The sequence below is a fragment of the Phyllosticta capitalensis genome (genome assembly GCF_038381095.1).
Source record: "Phyllosticta capitalensis strain CBS 128856 chromosome Unknown BKA78scaffold_4, whole genome shotgun sequence".
Lineage (NCBI taxonomy): Eukaryota > Fungi > Ascomycota > Dothideomycetes > Botryosphaeriales > Phyllostictaceae > Phyllosticta > Phyllosticta capitalensis.
In genome coordinates, this window is record NW_027117442.1 from 1837347 (window position 1) to 1864693 (window position 27347).

Below are 27347 nucleotides of genomic sequence, written 5' to 3' on the forward strand. Positions count from 1 at the left end.
GTAGAGTGGTAATAAACCTCCATCGATGCCGCAACCTACGTCTTCCAATCATCTCCCTCTTCATTCCTCATCGCCATCCATCCTATTTGGCTCCCCTATGCGTCCCAAGGCTTCACGGCATGTCGTCAGCCGCCTACATACCTACCTTCCCCATCAACCATTGTGAACCCCGTTTCCTCCATTCCCCCTTCATAATTCCTTTCCAAGACACTCACTCTCTCCATCCAGCTTTCTGCCCTAGATGATCGGCCACCCAGCAAGCAACAATGCATGCAGTCTTCCTCGATCTGGGCCAAACGACACAGCCGAATCGACCAGGGGGTCAAACGCGATGCACAAGGGGGCGCGATGGGAGCTGCCGCGTGAGGGACGCCGGTTTCAGGGGGGTGGCTGGCTGGCTGGCTTGCTGGCCGGCCGGCCGGTTCGCTCAGTCGTAAGTACCTAGGGTCGGGTGTGTGTCAGAAAGAACAGCAGTAGCAGCAAGAGCAAGAGCAAGGAAGCAGACACGCCAAAAAAAAAGCAAATCAAAGCAACTAACTAGATGAGAGCCTCTCATCCAACAGACCAGATACCTACCTTGAAATGCAAGTCCGTTTTCATCGCCACGGGAGCACACCTATCGACCTCGCAGCAGCAGCAGCGGGCGATCCCACGATCCCAACGACAAGACGGCGGTAGCGAGCAAATGTGCGATGCGATATGCGATATGCGATGTGACGACTCGCGCTTGCGTGCAGGAGCACTGACTGAGCTGGGCCGGTGCTCTGCTCAGCTCATCAGCTCCCCGTCTTCAGATACAGTTGATACGCGCAAGGGTGTCATGCGTGGCGGGTCAGCGGCTGGGCCTACCGTACCATGGTAGGGTGGTGGATGGCTCCAGTCTCTTTTCCTTTGGACAGGACAGGAGCAAGCAGGCAGGCAGGCAGGCAGGCAGGCGTGCCGGTGCGACGCAACACAACGTGACGCAACAACGACCCCCAACCGCCCCGGCGATTGTGTCTGTGTGCGACGGGTGATGGACGTTGCAGCAAGCAAAGCAAAAAAGCCAAAACGGTAGCCAGGGAGCAGGCTTGCAGGCTACAAGGCAGGGGTGTGGCGCGCGCGTGGTGTGTGCTGAGGCGATGCGAATGCGCGACGGGATGAGATTGGTGGGTTGGGTGGTGGCACTGGGGTAGTGGTCTCGGGGAGGCTGGCTGGCTGGTTTGATTGGGTGGGATGAGATGCTTTTTGCGTGGGAATATGGAGGAGGAGGAGAGCTGATGATGTGGTAGTAGTCGTGTGTGGCGCAATGGTGTGCTGCAACTGGACTCGCTGTTGTCCGTGGTAGGTCAATTCTCTGCCATACCTACTCAGCTGTCAGCTACGTTGTGCTCCTCTCATACACATCCCTCCTTTTTTTTTTTTTTTTTCCGCTGATGTCCAGCTCTTCCCATCGCATTTCTTTTCCTTTCTATCCCCATGTCGCGCTGCGCGGTCCCGACTCCTTTCCCTTCCACAACCAACCTCCCCAACCCAAAGCAACCCCCTATTCTGACTACGATGACGCCGTCTCACCCACCCCCTCGCGCGTGCATGCACCCGTCGACCTGGGAATAACAAAGCAAGAAAGCAGCTTTCGCAGCAGGAGAATCTCACTTCTCAGCTAAGAGCTGCATCCAACCGAGCAGCAACCAAGCCAGCCAGCCAGCCAGCCAGCTGCACATGGACAAGACGGGACGGATACACATATTATACATATTACAATGTATGTGTATGTACATCTGCACTGCACATGTGGTTTGACGCAGACAACCGACCACGACAACGTACATCCGTCGTCCTGCTGTTCCACAACCGTCCGTCTCAGGCGTGCATATGCGTACGAAATGTACACGTTTTGGCAGGCATGCTCTCGCGTCTTTCTTTCTAGGGGTAGTATACCGGCCGTGCATACATGCAACAGCAGCAGCAGCAGCACGACGTAAGCAAGGGGGATGGACGCAGCGCCGCCCGGGTGGCTGCGCCCACGCGGATGAGACCAGATCCCCCTGTTCCTGCCGCTTCCTACCCCTGCCATCCGTGGGCGGCGCCGCTCGCAGTGATGGAAAAGCGTAGCTGGACTATCGCAGCTGTGCGGCCAGGGCGGTCTCTGGTTGATGTGATGCGTGGATGGGTGGAACTTGGAAGGATTGATGCTTCTAACCGAGTCATCTCATCTCATCCCCGGCTCGTTCTTCCTCCTACATGTCGCACTGCAACCGGACAGAAGTGGTCACATAATGGTGCTCTAAGCCGATTGAAAGGATTGTGGTATGCGTCGAATCGAATCAACGAGGAAAGAAGACTTTAAGGAGACGAGGAAGGAGTAGGCCAAACGATTGAAAACAGAAGTACAATAGTAGGATTGAAGACTGGGAGAGGAAGTCGAATAGCCTTTGGCGGACTTGCACCTCGTTGGCCGGCTTTCATCTTTCATCGTACCGTTATGCTGCGAGCATCAGCTGAAATACAAAAACGGTCAGGTCGGAATATAGAACAGCATGATTGCAAGCAACTGTGAACTGCGATGGCAGACTGGCATCGAGAAATGATTCATAATGCTTGGAACGTTTCTTCTGCTCATGAATCCTTCGGTGAGTCCTTACGGATCTTTCCCTACTCTTCATCCTCATCATCGCCCATCGTCTCTCGTTCCTCAAACTTCATGAATCCGTCTCTTTCTGCGTCTGCGTCATCTCCCAGAATCTTCTCCCAAATGCCCTTGACGCGCTCCATGACGCCATCATCAAATTTCAAATCCACGTTTCCAGTCTTCCGGAAAGCCAAAACATTGGCGTATGGAGTTGACGCGGCGTCAGCACTCGCACTGCCATCCAGAGGGTTTGGTCGACCGCGCTGTTCAAACTTCATCGACCAAAGACACAAGGGTAGTGGCTTCTCTCCAGTCGAGTAGAGGAGCGCTTGTACGGCGGCATCGAGAAGCTGAGATCCGAGGGAACCAGAAGCGGAGGTGAAAGCGTGGAGGACGGCTAGACAGATTCGTTAGCAAATCTGCTGGATCAAAGCGGGATAATTAAGTGTGAGGTTAAAGCCAATATCAGGTTGTCAGAGAATTTCTCTTCAATGTAATTGCAGACAATGTAGATAAGTATTCGTAAGTTGATCATCATGCTGGCTGGGATAGGGGTTGCGGGCATGTAAAAGAGATGTGAGACTTACTTTGACCAGCTGGACACTCGCCAGTGTCGCTCGAATGCACGAGGACGTACACTGGCGAGTGCTCGGAGCTGCTCTCAACGCCCAAACTTCCAGCAGGGAAGAATACCACAGCACCTGCAGGCGCTGGCGCTCCCTCTGCCAGAGCTGGGAAGAGAGACTCCAGGCTTGAAGAAACAATTGAGATGCTGCGCGAGCAAGAGACCTCACTTGTCGCTTCTTGAACCTCGCAAGGCAAGTCTTCCTTCGATCCTACCACCCATGCAGAGCTGACTTCTTCGCCATCTTTCAGACGAGCAGAAAGTCTTGCGCTCTGCAACTGTTCGGAGCTGGGATCTTCGGAGGACTTGTCCTTTGCGGTGTCGAGAGAGGTGATGCCTTGTCCCAGGACATATATACCTCCTCCGACTGCTTGTGCGCGGCATGCAACTTGCGAAATTTCTGCCAGGCCGCCCCACTTCGGAATAACGCAGGCAAACCCCGGCCCGAAGAGGCCGATCGACCGGAGGTGGTGTGCAATCCTTGGCACCGCGAGCTCCGTCATGATATTCTGGGGTTCGTCGAGTGAAAGCGTCAAAGCCAGCAATGGTGCATGCAGATTCTGCGGAATTTTGAACTGCTCGGTCAAGAGCTCAGGGAAGGACCTTGATTTGAACGTCTCCCACACTTCTTGGTTCTCGTAGTCCGCAACGAAGCGGAGGAACTTCATCAACGTCCTTTTGGCCTTCATGTCGATTGTCTCATCGGCGAAGATGTCCTCGCGACCATTGGGCACTTTGGTAAGGCGTCCGGCGCGCGTGGCCTCGGAGCCCTCTTCTGGTGAGGCTTCGGCATTGGAGTAAACCCACCAACTCCCGACGGCTAGAAACTCGAGCTGTTTGTAGACCTTTGAGGAAACCAACACCGGGAGAATTGCCGAGCGAGTGTAGAGGAGTTGTGGGGCGAGTGGCAGGCTGTAGGCGCGAGAGAACCCAAGCTTGGGCTGCTCGCTCGATTCCGAAGCGGGCGGCTGCGCTATCTTCGCATCGTGAAAATCTGAGGATTCCGCCTCGTCTGAAGGCACGTCAGCGATCCGTTGCTGGCAATCATCGCTGGGCCGCTCGTACCTTGATTCACCTGCTGCACCCACGACTCGGCCTCTTGTAAGCTGAAAGCTGCTGTGGATCCTCCATAGTAGTCGTTCTTATCGACGTGAAGTATTTTCTTATCAGAACGTGAAAGAGCTCTTCAAGTACGGCTGCGTCAGTCAGAATTTGCGTGGTCAGAGGTACGACGGCGAGGGTGCGCGCCTACAAAGCCAGGAGGGACTGTTCGATGCCTGTGCCGGCGATCAGAACATCCCACTTTGTTTCGCTCAAGCTCTCCATGTTGTTTCGCTTGTTGGGTGGTGGTGTTGTGAGGGCGGAAGAGCGGTCACAAAGGTCCATAGACCCGGCGTTCGCCAAGACTCTTAGTAAGCATGTGAGGTGCCGCTCTCTAAAATTTCCGGCGCAGCAGCTGTCGTCTTCCTTCTTCACCGCGCTTTTGTTCGCAGCGCCCTCCCCATGGGCATCTACGACACTCTTGATGACATCTTCAGTGATGTCCTCTCCGCGCGGGAGAGCTACGAATCGTCCTGTATCTGCTGCTCTGGATTTCACCTGAAAGAAGCGGTTCGTTTGTGACGCTACATGCCTTCAAAGTGGCCTTTGTCTCTGCTCGGCTCGCTCGCTGCAGAGGTCTAAGACTCCACGTTGCTCTGCACACGTTACGGTTGTGTCACGCAAGAATGCTCTTGTTGCACGTCTGAAAGTGATTCATTATCGCTAAGTACGCGTGTACATTGTTACCGCAGGTTGGCCTGCGGTCCAAATTCTATCTAAGGGATTGTTAGGGTGGATTCCATCCCGCGCTTACAACTTGGAGAGGACGGCGTCGGCACCAGAGACCTAGATCAATCAGCGTCCAACATTCTCGAGTATAGATGTCTTGACTTACGGTGACCTGGCCAGGGTTGGACTCGTTCTCAGCGTACGAGACGGTACCGTCCTTCTCGACGACCATAGCCCAGCGGCCGTTGCGGTCGCCCATGCCGGCAGCCCAGCCGTAGTTCTTGGAGAAGAAGGTCTTGGTGTCGGAGAGGAAGTACTGCCACATGTTAGTACCGTGGTTCGAAAGACGTCGGGTCCAACGTACAATAGGCTTGCCCGCAGCCTTGTTCACCTTGCCCCATGCGTTCATGACCCAGGCATCGTTGGAAGCAATGACGACAACAAAGTCGACACCCTTGGCCTTGAGCTGGTCCAGCTTCTCAATGTAGGGGGGAGGTGGTAGGCCTGGCAGCCGGGAGTGAAGGCACCTATACATGTTCAATCAGCTTTGTTTAAGGGATTATGGTATGGCCGTGAGCGTACCGGGAACAGAGACAATGACAACCTTCTTGCCAGCAAACTCCTTGTCGGCATCGAACTCGGTGGGCCTGCCGCAGACGGTAGGGTCGTCCTCAGTGATGGGGGCGTGCCTGGGAGTTCATGTCAGCAACCGGTATGCAAGACAGCTTGTTGCAGACAAGAATCGGAGCTGGGTGAAGCAGAAGGAAGCTTCGGAAGGTCGGTGAGAGCTTACTCGAACTTGACGCCGCTAGGGAACTTGTCGCCAGCCTTGAGAGGAGCCATTGTGATGAATTGAAGGTGTGTGAAGGTTGGAAAGTGCAATTGATTGAAGGAAGATGGAAGATGTGAGAGGAAGTGAGATGGGAGACAGACACGGGGAGTTTTTAGCACCATGATCGAAGAGGGGCAGCTCGAGGCCGCGTCCACTGGGATTCCAAATCACTTGCCCCGCGAATGGAATGACGTCCTTGAGTAGCGGCCGAGGTCGCTGCGTGGCCGCTTCCGTTCACCTTCGGCTCTGTCCCCATCATCTACAACCCGGAGGAGCTGTCTGTCTGGCCATTGAAGCTGATGAAGAAAATGCCGGGGGCTTACCTGCACGCAGACGCGAGTATTCTTCTTCGAATGTTCCACCGCAGCTCAAGATGCAGCTGTCGCGACTGCGGGGCCTGGCATGACCTCATCCGATCTCCTGTCCGACCCACCGCCATCACCCGCTACATCGCAACAACAGCCCAGACTTGACGACCAGTCAACCACTAAGGACCACTGAAGAAGCGTACCCGGATGCCTCTGTTGACGTACGGCTGCGGGCTTGATCAAGTCGCCAGTAGCCTTTATCCGACTGTCGGTCCAATTCAGACCACGACATGAGAGATCCGCCGACACTGAATCAACTGACTTTTGGGCACTCAATCGACACGAATTGTCTTGACATGACAAACGGACGCCTCCTTCCTCCAACCCACAGGGTCCAACGGCCGCATCCGCGAGGTCCGGCCCTCTCCGCATCCTTGGTTCAAATTGAGCTCCAGCCTTTGCGGATTGGTGAAGAATAGACTCTCGATCTTTTACAGACGTTGGAGATGAACCGTACGCGGTGGCCAATCCGACGTCGAGACGACAATTGAAAGTCCCCTATTTTCAGGAAGCTTGGCAAGTAGACGGGCACCTGCTGTCTTTTCCCTTACAACCAACCATATTCCAGCATGCAAAAGCTCACATTCGAAGGTTTGTTCCGTCTTGACTCTATGAGACATGTTCTACCCACCTTATTGTCCGAGCGTGTTTTGGATCTCATCACAATGCCGCTTTATCCAGGCCCTATTGCTTGAACACGATGCAAGTGCACGGGTGACGGGTCTCGGAAAACAATCGATAGGGCCCACTTTTCGATTATTGCGCCTCTGGGCATTTGTTCTCCTTGGACACAGCCTTGGACCCCAGCGCTTGTCCATGGAAAAACAACAACAGTGAGCCTGCGCCGCGCTATAGCGGCCACGGCGGGCCATGTCTCCTTATTGGCTTCGAGCGAAGCCCACGTTTGTGGCGTTGATACTTTCATGCTTAACCTTTGTTTTCCTGCTCGCACCCTTCGAAAGCCCAGTCATTGATCCCGAATATGGCCTCTTGGAAGATGTTGCAACATCCTCTCGTTTCGCCATAGCAACGTTTCTCAGCGCCAATCCGGACGAGAATCAAGATGACCCGGAGAATACGAACTATTACTATGCGGCAACAAGAGTCTTGACGTACCAGCTACTACACGCAGACAACACTCGGATTCGGAATCCCCTCATCGACTTCCTGGTCCTTACCACCAAAGACGTGCCACAAGGCCAGCGTGCCCGCTTGGAAGCCGATGGCGCAACGGTCGTTGCTGTCGAAGACATTCCACTATCCTGGTGGATCAAGACCGGCGTGACACGTTGGCGCGACCAGTTCACAAAGCTGCGTCTCCTGGAGATGACGCAGTATTCCCGAGTCTGCTTTCTCGATGCCGACACTTTTCTGACCGGACCCCTGGACGGTGTCTTTCGCGAGCCAGGCATTGAGCACGCCTTGCCCACAAACCTGACCCTCACGTCGGCCATCAAATCTGACGAAGCGCCTCTGCCCGCATCCTTCGTCTTCGCCGCCCGCTCAGACAATGACTTTGTTGGGCAGCGCGAACATCCAGTCCCGCCACCTTCCACGGATACCTTCTCCGCCGGATTCTGGGTCGCGGCGCCATCGCAACCTCTTTTCCAGCTTCTGTTGTCCGTCATGCAGCACTACCATCGCTTTGACCCGCACACCATGGAGCAGAGCCTGCTCAACTATGTCTTCCGCCGTGACGGCGCCATGCCCTGGACCGAATTGAATTGGCAATGGAGCGCAACATGGCCGAGCGAGGCGGACTTGGCGGCAGGTGTGAGGAGTCTGCACGAGAAACTAGGCATGAAGGGCCCTCCGGAGGTGTTGAGGCAAATGTGGTTCAAGGCAAAGGCCGAGATGCATGAGTTCTACAAGGGGCGCGGGATAGAGAAATAGGGGATAGGGGATCAGCTGGTGTATTAGGACCTTTATCGGCGGCATAGTCTCGCATGCTGTGAAGGCAACTTGTTGATGGCCAGAGACGCAGCGAGAATGCCTCGCGTGGGCATAGAGATATATCCATCGGAGATCAGCAAATACCATTAAACCACGCATCTCCTTTAAAATCAAAACGATGAAACCTTTCCCTCCGTGGCTAGCCTTTCATGAGGACGTGTAGCAACTGTTCTCTCCCTCAAGCTGCTACCCAAAATGAGCAGCGAAGTGGGGCCCAGGCTGCTCCTCCGAGCTCCCCCACAGCTGGCCTGACGACGCGCTCACGGACGGCTCCTGCCGCATCACGGCATTACATCACCGGCCAGTAATACGTAGACTCCAAAAGCAGTCTGGCGCCGTCTGTCAGCCGTGCTTCTCCTCTGAAGAGTCATCCCCGCTCAAAAATCAGCATTTCTCTTCTGCGAAGAACTGGCCACGTGAGACGCTCCTAACACAACCACTTTGCCAGTCAAACGACTACAGGCATATCGCAAAGACTCGAAGCTGCTGCCGACCTAAACTCCTGTCCGTGGTGTTCCAATCATGTCACTGGCTCCACCGTTTACCCAAGAGACGGCTCAAGCCAAGGTCAAGAAGGCACAGGCATTGTGGAATACGCGGTATGGCATCTATTCCTTGTTCTCTGCATCATCCCAAGGCTATCTCCAGTCTCTTTCTCACAACTTCCCCCTTCTGTGAATGTCTCCTTGTTCGCCAACTCAGTCTCACATGCATCCCAGCGATCCCTCCACCGTTGTGAAAGCCTACACGTCCGACTCCGTGTGGCGCAACCGATCGACCTTCATGCGCGGCCACGACGCCATCCACGCCTTTCTGACCGCCAAGTGGACTCGCGAACACAACTACCGTCTGCGCAAAGAATTGTTCGCCTTCACCGACAACAAGATCGCCGTGCAGTTCTGGTACGAGTACCAAGACAAGCATGACGGGATGAAGTGGAAGCGGTGCTACGGACTGGAGGACTGGACGTTTGCCGAGGATGGTCGCATGGCGAAGCGCCAGATGAGTGGGAACGATGTCGAGATTGGGGAGGGCGAGAGGTGGTTCAAGGACGGCGTCGATGTGGATGCAGTTAGCATCGGCGAGGAGCATTGGTGAAATTGTGGTTACGTGGAATTTGCTCATTCATTTGCTTCGTTGCATTAGGTCGTAGATGTAGTGACTCCATAACGCCGTACATCCGTGCAAGGGGGTATCTTGTAACCGCTCATAATCCATCGGGGCCCGACTGAACGCAGAAGCTGTCTGTCTATGCCGTAGGCGGCGTGTCGTGGATGACGACAATCATGAAACGGGTATCTGTGGCCTTGTCAGCCCTCTGGCCTCCCGATGCTGTTTTGAGCTACTCCCAACAATATGGGGGACCTACCAGGCACAACGACCAGTTCATTCTTACGCGTCCGTAACCGCAACAGCTTGACCTCGTCCTCCTCCTCCAGCTCGCGCACCAGTGTCCCCGCCGACTCGATGAATCCGTGGACTAGCCGTGCCACATCCTCGGCGCTTTTGATGCCACTCTCTTTGCGCCCACCGCTAGCATTGGCGATGCCCCCTCCTACTGCGGTGGTGTCTGTCGTCGTTGGTGGCAGCGTCGCATTGGGGTTGGCGGCAGCGTTGGAAGATGCAAAGCCGGATGTGTGTACGATTGCGCCAGTATCACGCGCGAGGACGAGGGTCGATTGCACGCCAGGCTTTTGGCTCAGACGCGTGAGAAGGGACAGCGTTTCGGAGGGCTGGCGTTTGGAGCTTGATTAGCATTGGGCCAAAACGGTTCGGGTGATTCAGCTTACCACGACTTGGGTCATCGTGACAATGAGATCCAGAGGTCAAATGAAGAGGCGAAAGAGAGAAGGGAAGCTTGACGATTTACTGGGTTGATATGTCGAAAGCTCCAAACTTTAGGTGGGTGAGTACCGGGGAAGGCGGTGAGGTGCTGTTGGCGGGCGCCATTCCTCATCGGGTCGTAGGGCTGAAGGGCAGTACAAAAAAGTCCGGCAGCTCGCGCCCTGCTCCAAACAACGTCCCGCCAGCGCAGATGTTGACTCGTCTGGCTCGGAATTGAGGCCTCTGATGCTGCTGGAGCAGACACGCGCTTTCCGATCTAGACGAAGGAAGAGGCTTCTCGACAGCGGCTGAAAAAATGGGTTCCAGCTCAAAGAAAAAGAAGGAAAAGCAAAAGGACTTTCAAAAGCCCAAGCTCAAGGTCGGCAAGGCAAAACCGAAGGCTGACAATTTTACGGACACGAGCTTCAAAGCAAAGTGTGAGTCCACTTTTCCCCGTTTCTCAGTCGTCGATTGCTTTAGTCTTCGTCATTTCGGCACCCTCAAAGTGCGCGTGGGGAGGAGACGACTTCAATTCGCGAAAAGAGATGGAATTTTGAAAAAGTCAGGCCATCGACATGCTGGTTCTGGCAGCATCGAGACCCTCTCTAAGGACTACCAGCAACTGTCGCAACATCTTACTGACTTCATGCAGCGATTGTTGTCAAGAAGCAGTCCCTTCACACGACTGCGCAAGGTGTTGTGGCAGAATGTGCCCATCATTTGGGCCTGTTGACCCATAAATCCGATACGCAGAGGCGAGAGTCGTTGGCGTACCTGACTGGCGCTGTCAACACCGCGCGTGCTGCGAACTCTCCTCTTCCGCAGCCAGTTTCGGTGATAGTCCCTAAAGTTGGAACGCTCATCTACGACAACTCCAAGGCTGTACGCGAACAGCTACTACGACTTTTTGAGGTACTTCCTCCGAACGACATTAGACCGTACGTCGAAGACCTTGTACGCCGCATACGCGCGGGTATGACTTCTCTCTCCATGGACATTCGTCTTTCCAGCCTAGATGTTCTCGACTGGCTACTCCAAACTCATCCCCATGAGACCATTTCCTGTAAGGGCGGCTGGATACACACGCTCAAATGCTTCAACTCGATCCTTGGCTTCAGAGAACCCGTCTCCTCTTCCGCCCCGCAGAAATGGTCTACAGCTGCCAGTACCGTTGGCGCCTCGCATTCGGACTCCGAGAAACTCAAAAAGCTACGGACACATCAACTCACGTCTCTTGCGTCGTTTCTTAAGACTGGTATCGTCGAGGATCCGAAGGAGAAGAATCGCGCAAAAGAAGAAGCAGACCGGCTCAAGCGCATTTGCTTCCCACTCCATCAAGCGCACCATCACTTGTACACGCCTCCAACTGCTTTCGACCATCTAAATCTATTTGGCCCGCCGCCAGATGAGGACAACCGCATGTACACGGATCGCCACGGTCGGCAGCGCGCTCTTGCCAAGCTGGTACGTCCGGCGCTTGAGAATGGACTAAAGACGGCGAAAAAGGAAGGCGGAATGGTTGGCAGAGCTGCTGGAGATGTTGGCAAGATTTTGCAGGAAGGATTACACGATTTCGGTGACGACCTTTCCGACTATGATGATTGATGGCGAAGGAACGAGTCAACATAGAAGAGATTACAGAGGCGCTCTAAGAAAGCGAAGATTCAGAGAGCGTCCATCCTCACGGCAGCTTTCATCCACGACATTGAAGCAGTGATTAGCTAGTCCCCTGGAATCATTCTCATGGACGAGCCATAGAAATTTACGATGGGCTAGCTTCCTCGTCCCAACCCGAACCACACAGGCGAATTCTTTGAAGTTCGCTAGTCTCTCCTCACACCAAATCTATACGCTCTGATGCCTCCAATCCAACGGCAAAACGTCGGTGCTGTTGCAACCCTTGAAAAATTTGTCCATGTTTGCCCGAAACGACGTCTCCACACACATCTACAACAAAGCAAGCACTGGACGGCAGCTGCTCTTCATCCATCGCTTCACGCTTCGCACAGTCTCTCTCGCGTCCAAAGCACGGGCCACATGGTGGAGAGCTGGGCAGTGCCCGGCAAAACCGCAAGAAGGCAAAAAGACATTGTTGATTGGCCAAAGAAGCTGCCGCCTCTCTTATTTCTTTTGACAAAGAGATTCGATTGGATGAATGCTCCTCTGATCCACTAGTGCCCACCGTCTGCCTCCCCCTATTTTCAAGGCCAGCCATCGTACCCGCTCATCAAGAGTAGCAAAAGAAAACAAAAAGCTAATCAGCTTAAGAGCTGCTGCCTGCCGACGTTGACAAGATTCGAACTTGTGCCTCCGAAGAGAACAGATTTCTAGTCTGTCGCGATAACCACTCCGCCACAACGCCTGTTGTTGAAAAGGGGGTAAGAGAAAATGATTATGAGGCGACCTTACAAAAAGGGGGTCAGGGGGTGTTCAATGAACAGATTTTGATAGCCAGTCTCATTCCAATTCAGTCCATGGGTGAAGCTTGCTACTACATCAAAGCAAGCATTGCCTGTTAAAGATTATGGGCGCAGAGTAGAGCCAAAGTGTGAATCTGAGCAGTGGACGCTAAGCGAAGGAAAATGCGCTAAGCCTAAACTGCAAACGCTAGGCCTGAAGAGGCAGCCACGCTAACGAGAGCAGCAAGAGGGAAGCATTCGACCTGATGACTCCTCAGCTGCAAAACTTCTGAGATAAACAGTGAAGAAATAGAACAGACTGCATGAGGCTTTGTAGTCCTCGTGGGAGGTGTATGTTTCATTGACGCTGATCGCGCTTGAAGTGTCACAACAGTCCTACCAAGAGCTCCCAAATTTGTGCTGCTCATAGATGTTCTTGCCTGAATAAGTTGATCGAATGGATTTCAAGGACTGAGCCCGCTTAATGGACACTCTCTATTTAGGACTACTAACCGCAGCCTCGTAAGTGATGCAGCTCACTGACAGGTAGGAAGAACACGACAAACATGGAGACCACGCCGTGCTGACGACACTCATGATATCTGAGAGTACCACAGTGATCCGAACCCTTGGTTTATCACTGGATGATCATAGAGAGCGCGCTGTCGAAATACTTTGCTCGACTTCCCAGGAGTTGGCCTCGGAGTCGTGGAACTCCTATCAGTCAATATGCCATCCACTTCATATTGGCAAAACATTTCAAAGCTTCCGTGGAGCCTCCTCGAATACAAGAGACAAATGGATGTTTTTGTTCGTCCAAAGCGACTGTAATAGAGCTCGAGTCGCTGTCGGAGGGGTCGGCTGCACACCAAACTTGCGCCACGCTTTGTTTTCTGTCTCACCAACCGCTTTTTGACCCCCACAACACCCAGGAATCGGCTCTAGATTCAATTCCTGGCGCAGGCAAAACGAATGCATCAACAGCAATCGAGTTGGGGGTCAAAAAGGCAAAAATGAAACCGCCCAACGCGAGACTCGAACTCGCAACCCTCAGATTAAAAGTCTGATGCGCTAACCGATTGCGCCAGCCGGGCTAGCTATAAAATGAGGCATGCCTAGCATGATTATGACCTGTATGCAAAATTTTCCGTCGACTCTCTGAGTCTGCACGCCTTCCCGCCGCGCTCAAATTCAGACAACGAACATCCCCAAGTATATCTACATCATCCAACAGATTCGCACATCCATCTGCACAGCTTTCGTGGAGCTGCGACCCATCGACGAAAAACCAAAAGTCAAAGCATCGGCCAATCACAGCACGCGAGGAGCATGCGCGCTGCCCCACTCGTCGCACCGCCGCCAATCGCCGTCAGGCAAATACGGGCAAATACGATCGACAGCAACGCGAACACCTGCCCTCGTGCCGCAAGTGCAGCCTTGCGGGGCCATGAGGCGGAAATTGCACGGGCGCGCGGGAGCTAGGGTGTGCGGTGTGTCCCTTCCGGCACTAAACCCCATGGGGTGTTGCAAAGGTTGGGGATGCGCCCAATCAGACGCGGCATGTCGTGGTTATGGTGAAGAACGGACAAGGGAGACGCTGGAGCGGTTGCAGGAGGTGGCATGGGGGCGGGGGTCTGTTTGATTGCTCGTCCCCTATTTTGGATGACAATGTCGGTCTATGGAAAGCGCGAATGCGATTGCAAAAGTGGGCTGATGATGAGAGAGGCGGAAGAGAGAGTGATGGCGGAGGACCGGGGCGTCGCTATGGCCGCGCTGCTAGTGGACTATCTTCCTTCCTACTTAGCCAAGTCGCGGGTACCTGGCGAGCCCGGGCAGGGGTAGGCGAGATAGTTAGGGGTACCGCCAGACGCGCGCGTTCCCGCAGACGTACCTGACGAACGAATCAATCTAGGGCTGGCGATCGACCAGCGATGCTGGCGTCGCGGCTTGGAGTAATCCGGGCCAGGATCTTCCACCGGGCGCCTTCAGGCCGTTGCGGACGTCAAGGCCATTAGCTGGCCAGGTTTGGGTTGACGACTAAACAGAGTCAGGACGTGCAAGAGTTTGTTTGAGCTGCTGCTGGGAACTGCTGCAAGGAAAGGGCGAACGTTCGACGGAGATTCTGACTGATTTGGCAGTTTGTCCTAGAAATTCGGCACTAGCAGCGCTAGACGCGTATGTTGGTGGAGTTTGCTCGTCAACGTTCTGAACTGCCGTCTGCAGAGGATGGTTTCAAAAATGCACTGCAGAAGTAAATGTTTTGCATTGGTGGCGACATACAGCTGAGGCAAACACAGGACGATACAGGACCGATCGACTCCAAAGATGCGACGAAAATGTGCGAGCACTGAGTTCAGAGAAGTCATCCAGAACTCTTGAGCCGCATGGCCGAGACCTCATCACCGTTGAGCCAAGTCCGATGAATAACTCAAGTTGGTGGAATGTGCATCTTATCTCAGCTCTTAAGCTTCACTGCCCCTGCCGCCCTGCTTCAGCCTAATTCGGTAGTGGCCGTCTGCGAGTCAGCCTGTCAGCTTCTCGATTCTTGGTTGCCGCCGTCAGTCCCGTTAGTCAATGATGAACGGTCCTCTTCTTGATCCCCATAATTTGCATCGGCGTTTGCAAGGGGGCTGCGATGCCGTGGCTCGCGTAAGTATAGTAACGGTATACGGAAACAGCAGAGCCGATGTGCTTGACCACTGACCATTTTGGTTGCTTGAACGGCTTGAAGGCCTCCCTTCGCATTCTGAGGCAGTGGGCGTGAAGTTTCAGTGCGGTACCTCTAAGACTTCTGGATCCAGTGGCTGGCGAGCGACTTCCGGAAGGCCTGTTCAAACCTCCCTTGCGATTTGGTGCGTTTGTAGGCTTGTATTGTATATGCTTAATCGGTTATCGGAAAGAGTCCAGCTATTGGCCGACCAGAGATGTAAAGCGAAAGCATCTAGTTTGTTGTACATCTTTTGGGTCAGGTAAACATTGATGAGAGGCTCTACGGTCAGTAGGGGAGGGAGAAGCAGTTCCACAGCAGACGTAAAGGAGAAATGCCACTCGAGATTGTGAGAAACAACACTGGAGATAGCGAGGGTATTTAGCTATAGTCTATAAACATGCTAAACTTGGGAGTGAAAACTGGATGGTGGTATACAGCGGATGTCGAACAAGAAACGTCGCAAATAATGAGAGCCATTTTCAAAATCCAGAACGCTACAGAATTCCTGACAGAGCAGGATCCGCAACAATTGAGGCAGTCGTCTCGAGGGATTAATGCAGGGTATTATGTAAAGAGACTTGACCTCATGGTCGACCAACGACGGCTGTTGTATCAGTACGCAAAGAACGTCGTCTCTTGATGTTTCTGTGCGATTTCCGCCTTTGGCAGCTTCTTTCACCAGAAGTTTGTCTCCGGACGGCGGACTAATTTGAACGCCCGTCAAATTTCGCGAACTTCCAAATTCGAAGTGACCTCTGGAGAATTCCATAAGCGTTGGGATGATTGACCGACGTCCAACTGAGTCGTGAAAGACGACCTTCCCGTGATGATCGATCGTACAGACGTGGTCGAGGAACGGTGGAAAAACCGCCCCACCTGAAAATCATCGATTTCGAGGCGTTCTTGGAGAGCGGTCGACCAAAGCACTCGCAAAGCAGCAAGAGAAGTGCCGTCCTGGGAGCACTCTAATCAATTTCCAACAACTCTTTCAGGCGATGTATTTCAACATGGTCCCTGTGATCATTTAGCTAGCGCCTCCACTGAGATGTCGTGCTTGGGGCGTACCTGAAATGTTTCATGCGATTACACCAGATCACCTCCTCATTCTCAAAAAGAAACTCTCCTCCTATTTGAAGCCAGTGGCCGCTACGCATGGCCATTTTGATGCCTTGCTTTGAAACTTGCTCGTTGGCTTGGACCATCTGACCGTAAATCCAGCGAGGAATGGAAATGTCTTTCATGTAATCCGGCCGCTTGTTTCCAAAGTCCGTGGTCCAAGACATACCAAGAGCGTGGTACAGGGCGCGTGTTGGGTCCGCGTAGATGGGAAAGGGACATCCGGTGTATTCTTTGTACGCTTCGATCATGTTTGTACCTCCGCAACCAATGATCGTGATTGACGTGGGTATTGGCATAGTGAAATACGACTGGGGTGTGATGGTTTTGGTCAAGGCTTTCAAGTAGGCTTGACATGCCTTCGGACTGTTAGAAGGGTTGCAGCTGAGGCTGCGGAAGACAACTTACTCCGCAATAGAAGTGCCGAACAAATATAATCAACTGTCTCTCTCCTATTGATGTGGGTCCACTCCATAGACTCCCGAATGACCTTGGCTTGTTGTCCTTGTCGTATACCGGTATCTGGGCTATTGCTTCGAGGAAACTCCGGCTTGGGCAGTCTACGGATACGTTGACATCTTCGCGAAACTTGTTGAAATAATCGTTGTAGTCAAATTCTTGCGTTTGTTCCTCGAATCGGACGTGGTTGCGACCAACACATTCGGCGGATCGACAACTCGGATGGCTTGTTGGCGCGGTGCTGTGCGTGTCGTTTGAGTCTCGCCCTGAACTTGACGGAGGTTCGAGTAAATCCGAACTGTCGTCGGAGAGTGGCATCACATGGCGGTAGCGGTGGTGGAAGAACTCCATATCGGATGAAGACGAGGACGACCACCGCGACACGGGTGTCATCGCGGACTCACCCGTCAAACGTTGGAGGAAGAAAAGGGCTTGGAGGTTCGAAAGGTAACGGTTGCGGCTACGGAATATGATAAGACCTTGGGATATTATCCGTCAAGAGTCATCCTGGTAAGCACAGGAGGGGATATATGAGGGGAACGTGCACATGGGAAGCGAGAAGCGGTTGGACATGCCGGTGGATGGAATTTGCCCATAGTCGAGTGAACCCAGCAGCCTACCGCACACATCCCGGCAACCAGGGCGTTTTCAAGCCGGGGATATCATAAGCAACACTCACCGCAGTCGAAGGCTGGCCGGGAGGCGCGGCGGCGGCGCTGCCGTCGTCGTGGCCGTGTCACCTTGGTGGTGGACATCCAGTCAAAAAAGTCGTCGTCTGCAGCTCGCCACGCAGCATCGGGCCCTCCGACAATGTTCGTTTTCTACATGCGGCTGAAAGACCAGTCAGATTGAGCGCCCAGCTTCCAGTCTCAGAAACGTTGCACTCAAATCGGAGAGCATGCAAGGGCATACACATGACGGGTTGGGAAATGGTACCCAAGCCCGCGGTTCTCGGTCTCAGCGATATCGTCGCGTTCTAAAGGGTTGTTCTGTTTCAACGACGGTGCTGGGCAGGGTGATTGTCGCAGAGCAGCCACATCATTGTGCCTTGGCTCTGGATGGGCTCTGGGATAGTCCTTGGACAGGACGAGCTGGTGCGCATGGCTTGCATCAGGGCCATCAATGACAGCTGCCGGAGCCGTGGGCGAAGCCGAAGAGCGTTGTGGCACCCCGCACGCACAAAGGAGCAAAGACCGACGACAAGAAGCGCGGAAGGACGAAAGCAGCAGTGCACATGGCAGCGGAGAGAGAACAGACATGAGAGAGGTTGCATCGGCCGATGGACGGGCACATGAGGTTGGGATGGGGATGGACGGGACGACGGGCAAGGAGCAGCCGGTGGATCCGTTGGACGTCTATTCTCACCTTACGTCATGCCTTGGCCCTTCCTCTCTGAACGTTTCCAACCCCAGCCTCGATTTCTCACCACCCCCGATCCCTATCGCGCTTTGCATTATTCGTCAACCATGCTTTGACTTTGTGCCTCCGCAATCTGATCCACTGTCGCGGTCTCCTGTCCAAACTACAACCCTGCTCTCTCAGGTACCATCTTTGGCCCATTGCTTCGACTGCGCCATCCGACGCGACTCCAGTACCTCTCCGTAGCCGCCGACGCGTACTCTATGTACTGTACATGCGCCCAGATTACAAAACTCTTCCAATAGCCGGAGCTTGCAGACACGAAATGCACCTGCGGCCAACATCTGCCCTGCGCTCGTCCCGCGAGCACCAATCATCGTGGTCTGCGTGCAGTAAGAATCTCTTTGACCACGCTGCTTGATGCGCGCTGCACTTCACTGTCCGAGCAACGCGAAGATCGACAAGACAAACAAATCCAACATCGTGTGGCACCCAGAAAGCAAGCGCGGACCATGGTAACCGGGGAATACCACCCGACCCTTGTAGTTTGCGACTGTTACACGGCCCAGCTCAGTCGGGTACTCAACGTGACAATATTTCTCCAAGCAGACCATCCCTTTTCTGAGGTAGTGTTTGAGTCTTTCTACTCCGCTGTCCGCTACATCGCTTGTCCGCATGCCATTCTCACAGTCGCCCTCCAATTGCGCCAGACACGGTGTACACATGCCACACCCATGTGCTGATAACCTTCAAACATTACTCAAACAGCCTGGCATATGCACCATTTATAGGCGATGAAGGGCAATTTTCCCCCGTCGAGGTGGGTATTGGATTACTGATAGCGAATAGGACATCGTGTTGTTGCGCATTTGTCACTATACAAACGCCTTCCAAAAGCTGTTGTTGCGCCTTCCGTCCGGCTCGGGGTCAAGCTGCTCATCAACAGCTGTCAAGAAATTAGACGTCATACCACGATCGTCCGGTCAAGCTATGATCCTCTTGGAATACGGGAGCGCTGCAAGATAGACGTTACGACCATCCGTCGATGGAATACGCCTCTTTTTACCAGGGTCTAGCCGTGGATATCCGCCGTCTGCTTCGGTATCCCCTAGTTGTTGAAGAAGCTCCAAAGTGGCAGATGCGAAATGGCCAATCAGTGCGAACCATCTCGTTTGGCCCTGCTCTTGCACCTGGAAACTGAAGCTTTGACTCGCTCTTGGTCAACACCTCCAGACTGAGGGTGCATACAATGCGGCAAGTAGCTGACTGGAGAAGCCTTAGAGTTTGTCAAGGCTTGAAATTACCAAAGATCAGCCGCTGTATTTCGTTCGTCCAGTTTCACCTATTCTCGGAGTGCTTTAGCCCGAATTCCCTGACTGTTTCAACCGTTTCATTTCCCCAGGAATCAGTGAAGTTGGGCATCTCGCTAGTTACAGATGACGCCTTCAACCATTGTACCCGGCGCTGGTACAGAGACGGGCTTTCGGACTCGCGGGCATCCGAATGGGTAGTTTTGCATTTCTCTCTTCAGACATGACGTTCTAACAGGACACAGGAACATTCCGCTGGACTTGACGGAAAATAGCGTCTTTCCCGCAACATGCCTCTTTTCATCTTCACCGTCGCCATTGGTTATTTACGATTACTTTCCACTCTTTCTACAACATGCTCTGCCAAACACGATCGGCTTCCGACACGGAGCTCGGATTTTACACAACATCTAAAAGTCTTACGCCGCTAGTTTCGTACTATTTTCCCTGGCCGCAAAGTCGAACAGACTCTGCAAAAGTACACCCTCACCCTTAACGAGTGGCCACCGAAGTAAAACGCCTGGCTTTCCCCATGGCGTGTCCAAGGTTACGGCTTGACCCGGCTTATAAAGAGCTCCTGTCCAAAGATTTTTGAATTGGACGCTGCTGTTGACCGGCTCGCCCTCGCTGTCGAGATCGACCTCTGGCAACTGGATTGCCAACTTTTGAGACGTAACGTTGTAGACGGGTGCAACTAGCAGGGCTTCGCCAAACCAAAACACCTCATCCACTACGCTCCGAGCAACTGTGCCGTTGGGACTGTAGACCACGGGATGTCTCTGCAACGGCCAACCCTTGTTTTGGTAGTCTTCCATCAATGCCTTGCGGTATTTCTTCAAGCTCCTGTACAGTCGCGAGTTGTACGCATGGTACGCTAACGTGGAAGAGTTGGTGTAGGTCTGGGCATTGACTTGCGGGATGTTGCCCTCGTGTGTGCGGAAAGCTGAACCACTGAAGGCCCCGAGCTCGCCCCATCGACCAAGAAGCGCTGCCGTCCTAGTGATATTGCCAACCGGTGACAAGGTGTTGGTGTACCCACCAATGTCGCTATGCGAATGGCCCCAACCGCTGAGGCCAATGTGGAGAGCAGCGCTGACTGATGATCTCATTCCATCTTCGCGGGTCTCATCAATGTTTTGATCTCCAACCCAAAACAGGTTGGTGTAGGGAGCACTGAATGTCGATGCACTCCTGTGGAATCCGACGGTGTCGTTCGCTCGGCCAATTTCTTCGGTGGCCTCTCGCAAGAGACGAGCCCATACTCCAGGGTAGGCGTTGTGGAAGACTCGAGGGTCGACATTTCCAGAAGAGATGGACACCGTGTCGTCAACGGCCAAGTATTCTCCAAAGTCCTGCATCGCACCTGCAATTGGCACACTGTAGTACTGCTCCTTGAACAACGCTTTGAACCACTCCACAGTGGTGTCGTTCGACAGATCCAGGAGACCAGCATCGATACCCGGACCGCTGGTGACAGTCCATGGAGTGTCGTCGCCAGTCGTGGCGTTGAGAACGAAGCGTCCCTCAGCCTTGGCCTCGTCGTAAAAGGACCTATTGTATCCCGAGCTCTTGCTGCTGACGTTTGCCAGGAATGTGTTGACGTAGCTCATTGTCCTGACTCCGTAAGTATCCAAGAGATGCGGCACCCACTCGCTCCAAGTCGGATACAGTTCCTGATCGGCTTCCCAGTTCCACCAAAGTCGGCTCAGGGAGATGTTGAAGGCTCCCGACTGGAGACGGGTCCCAGACCAATCCTGCAACCAAACGGCGACGAGCGGCAGACTGGCATTCTTGGCCGCTTTCACGATGCCTTCCACCTTTTCCTGTCCGCCCTGGATCCCCAGAATCGCGCCGTCGTGAACCCAGTCTGGAAGGCGGGGCTGGCGTCCAGTAATGCCTGTCAGGGCTCCCACAGCCTCGAGGAACGGGTTCCCCTTCTCGGTTCCACCAACGAAGCCCTCGACCGTCGGGCCCTCATACACAATTTCGATGGTTTCTCCAGCGGACGCCGAAAGATCGCCATCTTGATTCTTGCCGGCTAGCGCCGCAGCCGCCGTGTCGTTCAAGGTCCTCGCCGGCTTTTGGCTCGCCAAATCAACGATTGCAAAGCCGCTCCCGCTCAACACCCACAAGCGTCCGAGGCTGCTGACCCAGGTTCCGACAGCAGTGTACGTTGTCAGCGCATCGCCTCCAGCAAAGGTTCCCGAGACGGAGGGGTTGCCGTTCAAATAGTTGGAGACGATGTCAGTTCCGCGTCCGACACCGCCCTCGCGGCTCCAGACCGGAATCAGACGGCCACGCAAGTTCCCAAGAGAGGGCTGGGAGCCAAGACCGTAAAACGCCTCGTCCGACGGAGACGCAAGCGCAATGTGGGTATTGACGTTGAGCGGCTGGGCTGTGGAGTTCAAAGACGAAATGGACGCATTGAAGGCAAGGATGGACTCTGGCGAGGAAGAGGAAGGCGTCAATGAGAGTGTCCAGGCGTAGGACTGGCAGTCCGCTGCCGAATCCTGGAAATGCCCGGAAAGATCAATCTGGTCCCCTGACGATTGGGTGGTGTCGGTCAAGACTGGCGACGTGCAGGGGGCGGAAAGGAGAGTTGCGTCGATCTCGAAGTTGCCAGAGGAGTCGGTGATGTTGGCCTGGCCGGTGGATACGGAGATGAAGGGTCGGTCAGATGGTGCTGCAATTATCCAAACGTAAGCCAGTTTCCTTTGTACCTATCGCGGTATTTTGAACAATGCGGGACGCAAAGGTTGATGGGAACCTCAAGGACCAGTGTTCTTTTGTAAAGGACTCACTTTTCCACACCTCGGCGCCAGCACTTGTAAACACCTCAAAAGACGGTGCGCTCTCATTCACGCTGACACGGAAATCTCCCACGCTGTAATCCTGCGCACCGGCTGTGGCCGAGGCATTGGAAGACGTCAAAGCAGCAGCAGCCGAGCGCACCCAGGACTGCGCCGCAGCCGCCAGCACAGCTTGATACGGGAGCACCATGCTGTCCCTGGAGAAGACAATGGCACGAGGACAGGAAAAGGGAAGGGAATGCGGCTCAAAATCAAAACAAGGAGCTAGTAAGAAGAGCCGCATCGATCTACTTAATATGTACGCGTCCAGGTACCACTTCCTTCTCGCCTCGGCAAGACAGGTACCGGCAACGAACAAACGACCGCTCAACGCTCTTCATTCCGGCCGGGTCTTGCGTGCTCCGCCAACGAGCACGCACGCACGCCATCCATATCCTGACTCTGCTCACCACGCAGCTGACCGACGGCCGCCCGACGGTCGAACCAATGCGCCTGCGTCGTTTCGGCGCAAAGTGGAGGAGGGCCTTTGTGCTTCCCCGCAGTCAGACACCGCGGAGGGGATGTTGCGCGCGCTTGGCTGCCTTTTTGGTGCTGTTGGCCCGGCCCGATGCGCATGACGTCATTGCGGGAGCTTTTGACGACGGACGTCGGGTTGCCGAGTTGAGCCATTTTGGGATTTGATGAGGTGCGCCGTGCGGTGTGTTGACCACTTGAATGCAGTCAGAAATATCTTGAGACGGCGATGAAGATGCCGCTGGATGCTGTCGTCTTTTCTTCGATCACTTATTGTTCGAATGGGCAAGGCCTCGCGAAGACGCTTGAGCTAAAACGAGTCGTCTGCCTATAGGGGTCTGCGAGACGTGAACGTGCGGGGCAGTACGACCGGCGGAAGAATTTTGATGCACTTCTTGAACGACAGAAAAGACAAAGAGGCTTGTGCAGTTGCATGTACAGAACAGCGAACATGGATAACAAGAGTCTTGATTCTACACAAACGATACCACCCTGCCCATCCATCCGTCTATGCGTGCAATCTCAATCTCAATCTATCTATCCATCCCACGCATACATATCACATTGACGACCCAAGACAGCAGTAGTAGTAGAAGAGCAGCCGCGGATCAATCCAAAACCGAATGTCGTTCATGAGTAAACAATGAATGCTCCCTAGTGCCCGCCTCCTGTCCGTCCATCTAGTGTCTAGCGCCGGGTAAGGAGACGAATGTGAAAAGGGGAGCGTCTAATTAGGAAAGGAAAAAGAAGGAAAACCATATACGAAACGCGTAAGAACATGAAAAGGAATCAGAACTTTTGTCTTGCCGCGGTCGAGATGTCGTGCGCGTCAGCCTCGCCGTGCGCAGCCATCTCGTCCCACCTTCTCTCAAACAGAAGCAAGGGCGTCGCGGTGCAAACAGGCACGCGATTAAGCCTCGTCGTCCGTGTCGGGCGGGTGCGGCGTGCCCTTGGGGCTGTTCAACCACTCAATGTGGCGCAGCCTACGGCGGACCTCGCGCTCCTTCTGCTGGGCACGCGTGAGCTTCTTCTTCTTCTTGGCCTTGAACTTGAGCTCGCCACCGGCCTCAGCCTCGGAGTTGACGGCCGAAGCAGCGGCACTACTAGCTGCTGTGCTTGCGGCTGCGCTGCTGGCAGCTGTGCCATCAGGGGTGCTCTCGAAGCGCGAGGCGTCAATGGCAGTGTTGAGCTTGGAGATCACGCGTCCGTCGGCGACGTGCCACTGCTCGGGGCAGAGAGCGCCGACGAATTCTTCGTTGTGAGAAATCATGACAACACCGCCCTTGAAGTCGCGGATAGCGGCTGCAAGACCACCCATCGAGTCGCGGTCCAAGAAGTTAGTCGGCTCATCGAGGACGAGAATGTGAGGGTTGTTCCACATCTGAAGAGTTTTAGCGATGATTACACACGAGGAAGTAGATTTCAACTTACAGCACCAGCAATGACGACCTTGACCTTCTGACCTCCAGAGAGGCCGCCGATCTCGTTGTGGTTGGCAATTTCAGGGTCCAGGCCAAGATCCTCAAAGTGCTGGGAAATGACCTTGGGCTCCAGCTGCCTGTAACCAAGACCCTCACGCGAAGACTCGTGGTCATCAAACTCCTGAACCAGCTTCTGGAACCCGAGCTCGAGCAGCGTCTCGCGGGAAATCATCGTGTTGTACTTGGGCAACCAGCCGATCCACTTGACTTCGTACTGGAAGCTCTTCTTCCACTTTTGACGACCGATGAGAGCCTCGATGTTTCGGGGACCCTTGCCATCCTTGAGGTCAATGGGCTTGGCCATCTGCGCCTTGTCGTCCTCGGTCATGATGCGAGTTTGCTTCATAAGCACTTCGCGGTCATCGCCGTTGGCGTAGCGCCATTGCAAGTATTGGTTGGGGGTCTTCTCCATGTGCATCTCAACGTGCTCCAAGGCGTGCTGCTTGATGTATCCAATACGCAAGTTAGGGTGCTTCTCAACCTTTCCTTGCTGAGGAATGACTTCGCCGGTAAGAATCTTGATGAGCGTGGATTTACCAGCACCGTTGGCACCAATGATGGCCACACGCGAAGAAAGCGTCAGGACGCAGGTGACGTCATGGAGAGATGGCTTCGCTGAGCCTGGATACGTGTATGTGCAGTTGCTCATACGGAGAATGGCACGCGTGTTCGACTTGACACCAGTCAAGATACCGGGAGGCGGGAATTTGAACTGGACCTGGCTGCTGGAGAGGGTGTAGTAGCTCTTGGCCTCGGGCTTTTGCTTCACAAAGTCGGCCAAGTTGCCCTTGTAGTTGACAAGTTTCTTGCCCTCGTAGTGGTAAATGTCGGTGCAAACCGCGTCCAAGAAACCTGAGTCGTGGGAAACGATCAAGCTGGTGATCTCGGTGTGGGTGTTGAGGTAGTTTTCCAACCAGGCAATGTTTGCAACGTCCAAGTGGTTAGTCGGTTCGTCGAGGAGGAAGACGTCGGCGCGCATCAACATAGCACGAGCAAGGGCGAGCTTCATCTTCCAACCACCAGAGAGAGAGCCAACCTTTTCAGATTGACGACCCTCGGGACCAGCGGTGAAACCGACTTCCTCAAGGACGGTAGAGATGCGCTCCTTGCTTTCGTCCTTGAATCTGGGGTCGTTTGAAATGTACTCCAGAATAGACAAGTCGGCATCCTCGCCCTGGTTGTGCTCGACGAAGCAAGTCTTGACTTCATCTTGAGGCGGGAACCCTTCAAGCTTGCCTTCGGCGATACTCCTCATCAGGGTGGATTTTCCGCAACCGTTACGACCGCAGAGACCGTAGCGGTGTCCCTTGAGGAGACGAAGGTTGGTGTGGGACAGAAGCAGCATACCGCCATAGCCGAGCGAGAAGGTTGCGTTGACGATTTCCGTCTCACCATCGTCCTCCACGACGGGCTTGCCATACTTGCGCTCGTCCTCCTCGACAAAGTGCTGGTGGACGGCCTCAGCGATGGGCGAAGCTGCGCCGTCCTTGACAAGTTGCCGGATGTAGGGTTCAATGTTGCTGACAACGCGCTCGAGCGCACGCTCATTGACGACCTCGGCAACCATTTCGGAGACGTAGCTGCGAGCAAAACTCCAGGTGTCTTTGTCTCCAGGGTAGTTGAGAAGGCCACCGTTCGCGCCAATTGCCTTATCCAGCACAACACCAACGTCCTCGAGCTCAGTGTGTCCAACAGTGCCATTTGCGGTGTTGTCGCTGTCCTCGCCCATTGCGTGCCTGATGGTGTCAACGGCACGCGAAGCAATTTCACGGACTTCGGGAAGGGAGGCGCGGTTCTTGACGCCTTCGACACCAGGCTTCAACTTGGGCAAAAAGGTTCTGGCTTCGACAGGGTCGTGAACGAGCTTGGTCAAGTTCTCAACGACGACGCAGGTTTGGCGCAAAACTTCCTGGCTGGTGGTGGGGTTGTTGAGAGCGCGCTCCAGCGGGGGAGTGAGAAGGGCAAGCACAGGAGAAGTGACGATGGCAACGAAAGTCGTCATGGACAAGGCGTGAATGGCCTTGTGCAGGTTCTCAGTCGACGGGTTCTCCAAGTACTTGAGCAACAGGGGAATCTTGGGTCCAACGTCGTCGTTCTGGAGAAGGGTCGTAAGGGCGACCATGGCCTTGTTGGCCTGCTTGGAAACCTCGTTCTTGAGATCGTGCATGCCCTCCTCCACGATGGGGATGAGACCAGCCAGCTTCTTGCCCATGGCTTCGCGCAAGATATCCTTTTCTCTCTCGACCTCCATGCTCTCCATGCCAATCTTGGCCTTGTCAGCCATCTTGGTCAGCAGCGTGTGGGCACCAACAGCGCCCTGCCACTTTCCAGACCGCTTCGCAAGATACTTGGTGAGCACAGGGAGTAAGCCGTATACGTAGCTCTCGGCCTTGAGATTGGCAAACATGGTGTCCAGGGCATACTGCGCACCATCCCTGATTGTGGCGTTCTTGTCTGCGAGCGCATCCAGGCACATCGGGATCATGGTCTCCTCCTGCAAGAGAAGGACAACCTCGTTGATAGGCTCTTGCGGGGGCAGTCTCTCGATCAGGGCACCGACGGCGAACATGGCGCCCTCTCTCCTGCCAACATCCTTCTTGTGCGCAGCGGCCTTCTTTATCTCATCGAGTATGCCATAGCCCTTGAGGCCGCGGAAGCCGACCGAGCCTTGGAGAAGGGTACAAAGGGCGTACGCAGCATCGAGCGAAGCTTGCGACGTCTTGCTGGCGAAAATTGTGTTGAGAACCGCAGAAACTTCGTCGGCGGTAGGCGGAACAGCGGCGGACGGGTCGGCGACCTTGGGGACGATGTTGGCAGAGGCCATGGGAGGAGATTCGTGGTGGGGCATTCCCGGGTATCAGTCTAAAATTTTTTCTTTTCTTGTACGGTGAAGAGGCGGGCTTCGGCTCCTATTGTCTTTCTGCTCGGCAGGACAGGCTGAAGTCGGGCGCGGGCGCGGAAGTGGGCGAGGGCGACAAATGGCTCTCGAAGCGCAGGAGCAGCGCCGAAGCAGAAGAAGCAGAAAAGCGGGATAGAAAGCCCACGAGGGTAGAGTGGAGAGTCCCAAACAAAAAAGAAGCGTGGAGGGCGAAGAAGGGAGAAAAGGTGAGAGGGAGGGCGACGGAATTTCTTTAGGCTGCGGCGGCGACTGGCCCCAGAAAAAAGCAGTCCAGAGCCAAATGGCACCTCTTGCACGTGCAGGGATCT

General features: G+C 54.3%; 9 protein-coding genes and 2 non-coding genes across 11 annotated transcripts; 3 read left to right on the forward strand and 8 right to left on the reverse strand.

The window, feature by feature from the left end:
* Positions 1–2634: 2634 nt before the first annotated feature.
* BKA78DRAFT_250360 (GDP dissociation inhibitor-domain-containing protein) lies at positions 2635–4562 on the reverse strand (the record flags this gene model as incomplete). Its single annotated transcript, XM_066884563.1, has 4 exons — positions 2635–3008; positions 3199–4248; positions 4302–4420; positions 4489–4562. The coding sequence occupies 4 exons, from the start codon at positions 4560–4562 to the stop codon at positions 2635–2637; spliced, it is 1617 nt and encodes a 538-aa protein (XP_066745601.1).
* A 422-nt stretch (positions 4563–4984) lies between these two features.
* On the reverse strand, positions 4985–6147 carry BKA78DRAFT_311971 (AhpC/TSA family protein-like protein). Its single transcript, XM_066888261.1, has 5 exons — positions 5800–6147; positions 5589–5695; positions 5371–5510; positions 5173–5322; positions 4985–5123 (listed from the first exon to the last, which is right to left on the reverse strand). The coding sequence occupies exons 1-5, from the start codon at positions 5958–5960 to the stop codon at positions 5088–5090; spliced, it is 594 nt and encodes a 197-aa protein (XP_066745602.1). The 5' UTR covers positions 5961–6147; the 3' UTR covers positions 4985–5087.
* A 929-nt stretch (positions 6148–7076) lies between these two features.
* Positions 7077–8099, forward strand: BKA78DRAFT_249993 (glycosyltransferase family 8 protein; the record flags this gene model as incomplete). Its single annotated transcript, XM_066884525.1, has 1 exon — positions 7077–8099. The coding sequence occupies one exon, from the start codon at positions 7077–7079 to the stop codon at positions 8097–8099; it is 1023 nt and encodes a 340-aa protein (XP_066745603.1).
* Positions 8100–8681: 582 nt separating this feature from the next.
* BKA78DRAFT_250306 (uncharacterized protein) lies at positions 8682–9257 on the forward strand (the record flags this gene model as incomplete). Its single annotated transcript, XM_066884555.1, has 2 exons — positions 8682–8758; positions 8879–9257. 2 exons carry the CDS (start codon positions 8682–8684, stop codon positions 9255–9257), a joined length of 456 nt encoding a protein of 151 aa, XP_066745604.1.
* A 142-nt stretch (positions 9258–9399) lies between these two features.
* Positions 9400–10066, reverse strand: BKA78DRAFT_120246 (uncharacterized protein). The gene is made up of 2 exons (XM_066882415.1): positions 9950–10066; positions 9400–9892 (listed from the first exon to the last, which is right to left on the reverse strand). The coding sequence occupies exons 1-2, from the start codon at positions 9962–9964 to the stop codon at positions 9470–9472; spliced, it is 438 nt and encodes a 145-aa protein (XP_066745605.1). The 5' UTR covers positions 9965–10066; the 3' UTR covers positions 9400–9469.
* Positions 10067–10299: 233 nt separating this feature from the next.
* On the forward strand, positions 10300–11588 carry BKA78DRAFT_249175 (Rix1 complex component; the record flags this gene model as incomplete). The annotated part of the gene is made up of 2 exons (XM_066884451.1): positions 10300–10420; positions 10636–11588. The coding sequence occupies 2 exons, from the start codon at positions 10300–10302 to the stop codon at positions 11586–11588; spliced, it is 1074 nt and encodes a 357-aa protein (XP_066745606.1).
* A 676-nt stretch (positions 11589–12264) lies between these two features.
* On the reverse strand, positions 12265–12345 carry BKA78DRAFT_t88. Its single transcript has one exon. It is a non-coding gene; the product is annotated as a tRNA-Ser (tRNA).
* A 1057-nt stretch (positions 12346–13402) lies between these two features.
* On the reverse strand, positions 13403–13476 carry BKA78DRAFT_t87. Its single transcript has one exon. It is a non-coding gene; the product is annotated as a tRNA-Lys (tRNA).
* A 2680-nt stretch (positions 13477–16156) lies between these two features.
* On the reverse strand, positions 16157–16766 carry BKA78DRAFT_242405 (AhpC/TSA antioxidant enzyme-domain-containing protein; the record flags this gene model as incomplete). The annotated part of the gene is made up of 2 exons (XM_066883931.1): positions 16157–16567; positions 16617–16766. Coding segments are annotated over 2 exons (561 nt in total), but the record flags the coding sequence as incomplete, so codon positions are not given.
* Positions 16767–19755: 2989 nt separating this feature from the next.
* BKA78DRAFT_352082 (glycosyl hydrolases family 31-domain-containing protein) lies at positions 19756–22336 on the reverse strand (the record flags this gene model as incomplete). The annotated part of the gene is made up of 2 exons (XM_066891287.1): positions 19756–22019; positions 22138–22336. The coding sequence occupies 2 exons, from the start codon at positions 22334–22336 to the stop codon at positions 19756–19758; spliced, it is 2463 nt and encodes an 820-aa protein (XP_066745608.1).
* Positions 22337–23110: 774 nt separating this feature from the next.
* Positions 23111–27269, reverse strand: BKA78DRAFT_281314 (elongation factor 3). The gene is made up of 2 exons (XM_066885629.1): positions 24091–27269; positions 23111–24040 (listed from the first exon to the last, which is right to left on the reverse strand). The coding sequence occupies exons 1-2, from the start codon at positions 26986–26988 to the stop codon at positions 23570–23572; spliced, it is 3369 nt and encodes a 1122-aa protein (XP_066745609.1). The 5' UTR covers positions 26989–27269; the 3' UTR covers positions 23111–23569.
* Positions 27270–27347: the final 78 nt, after the last annotated feature.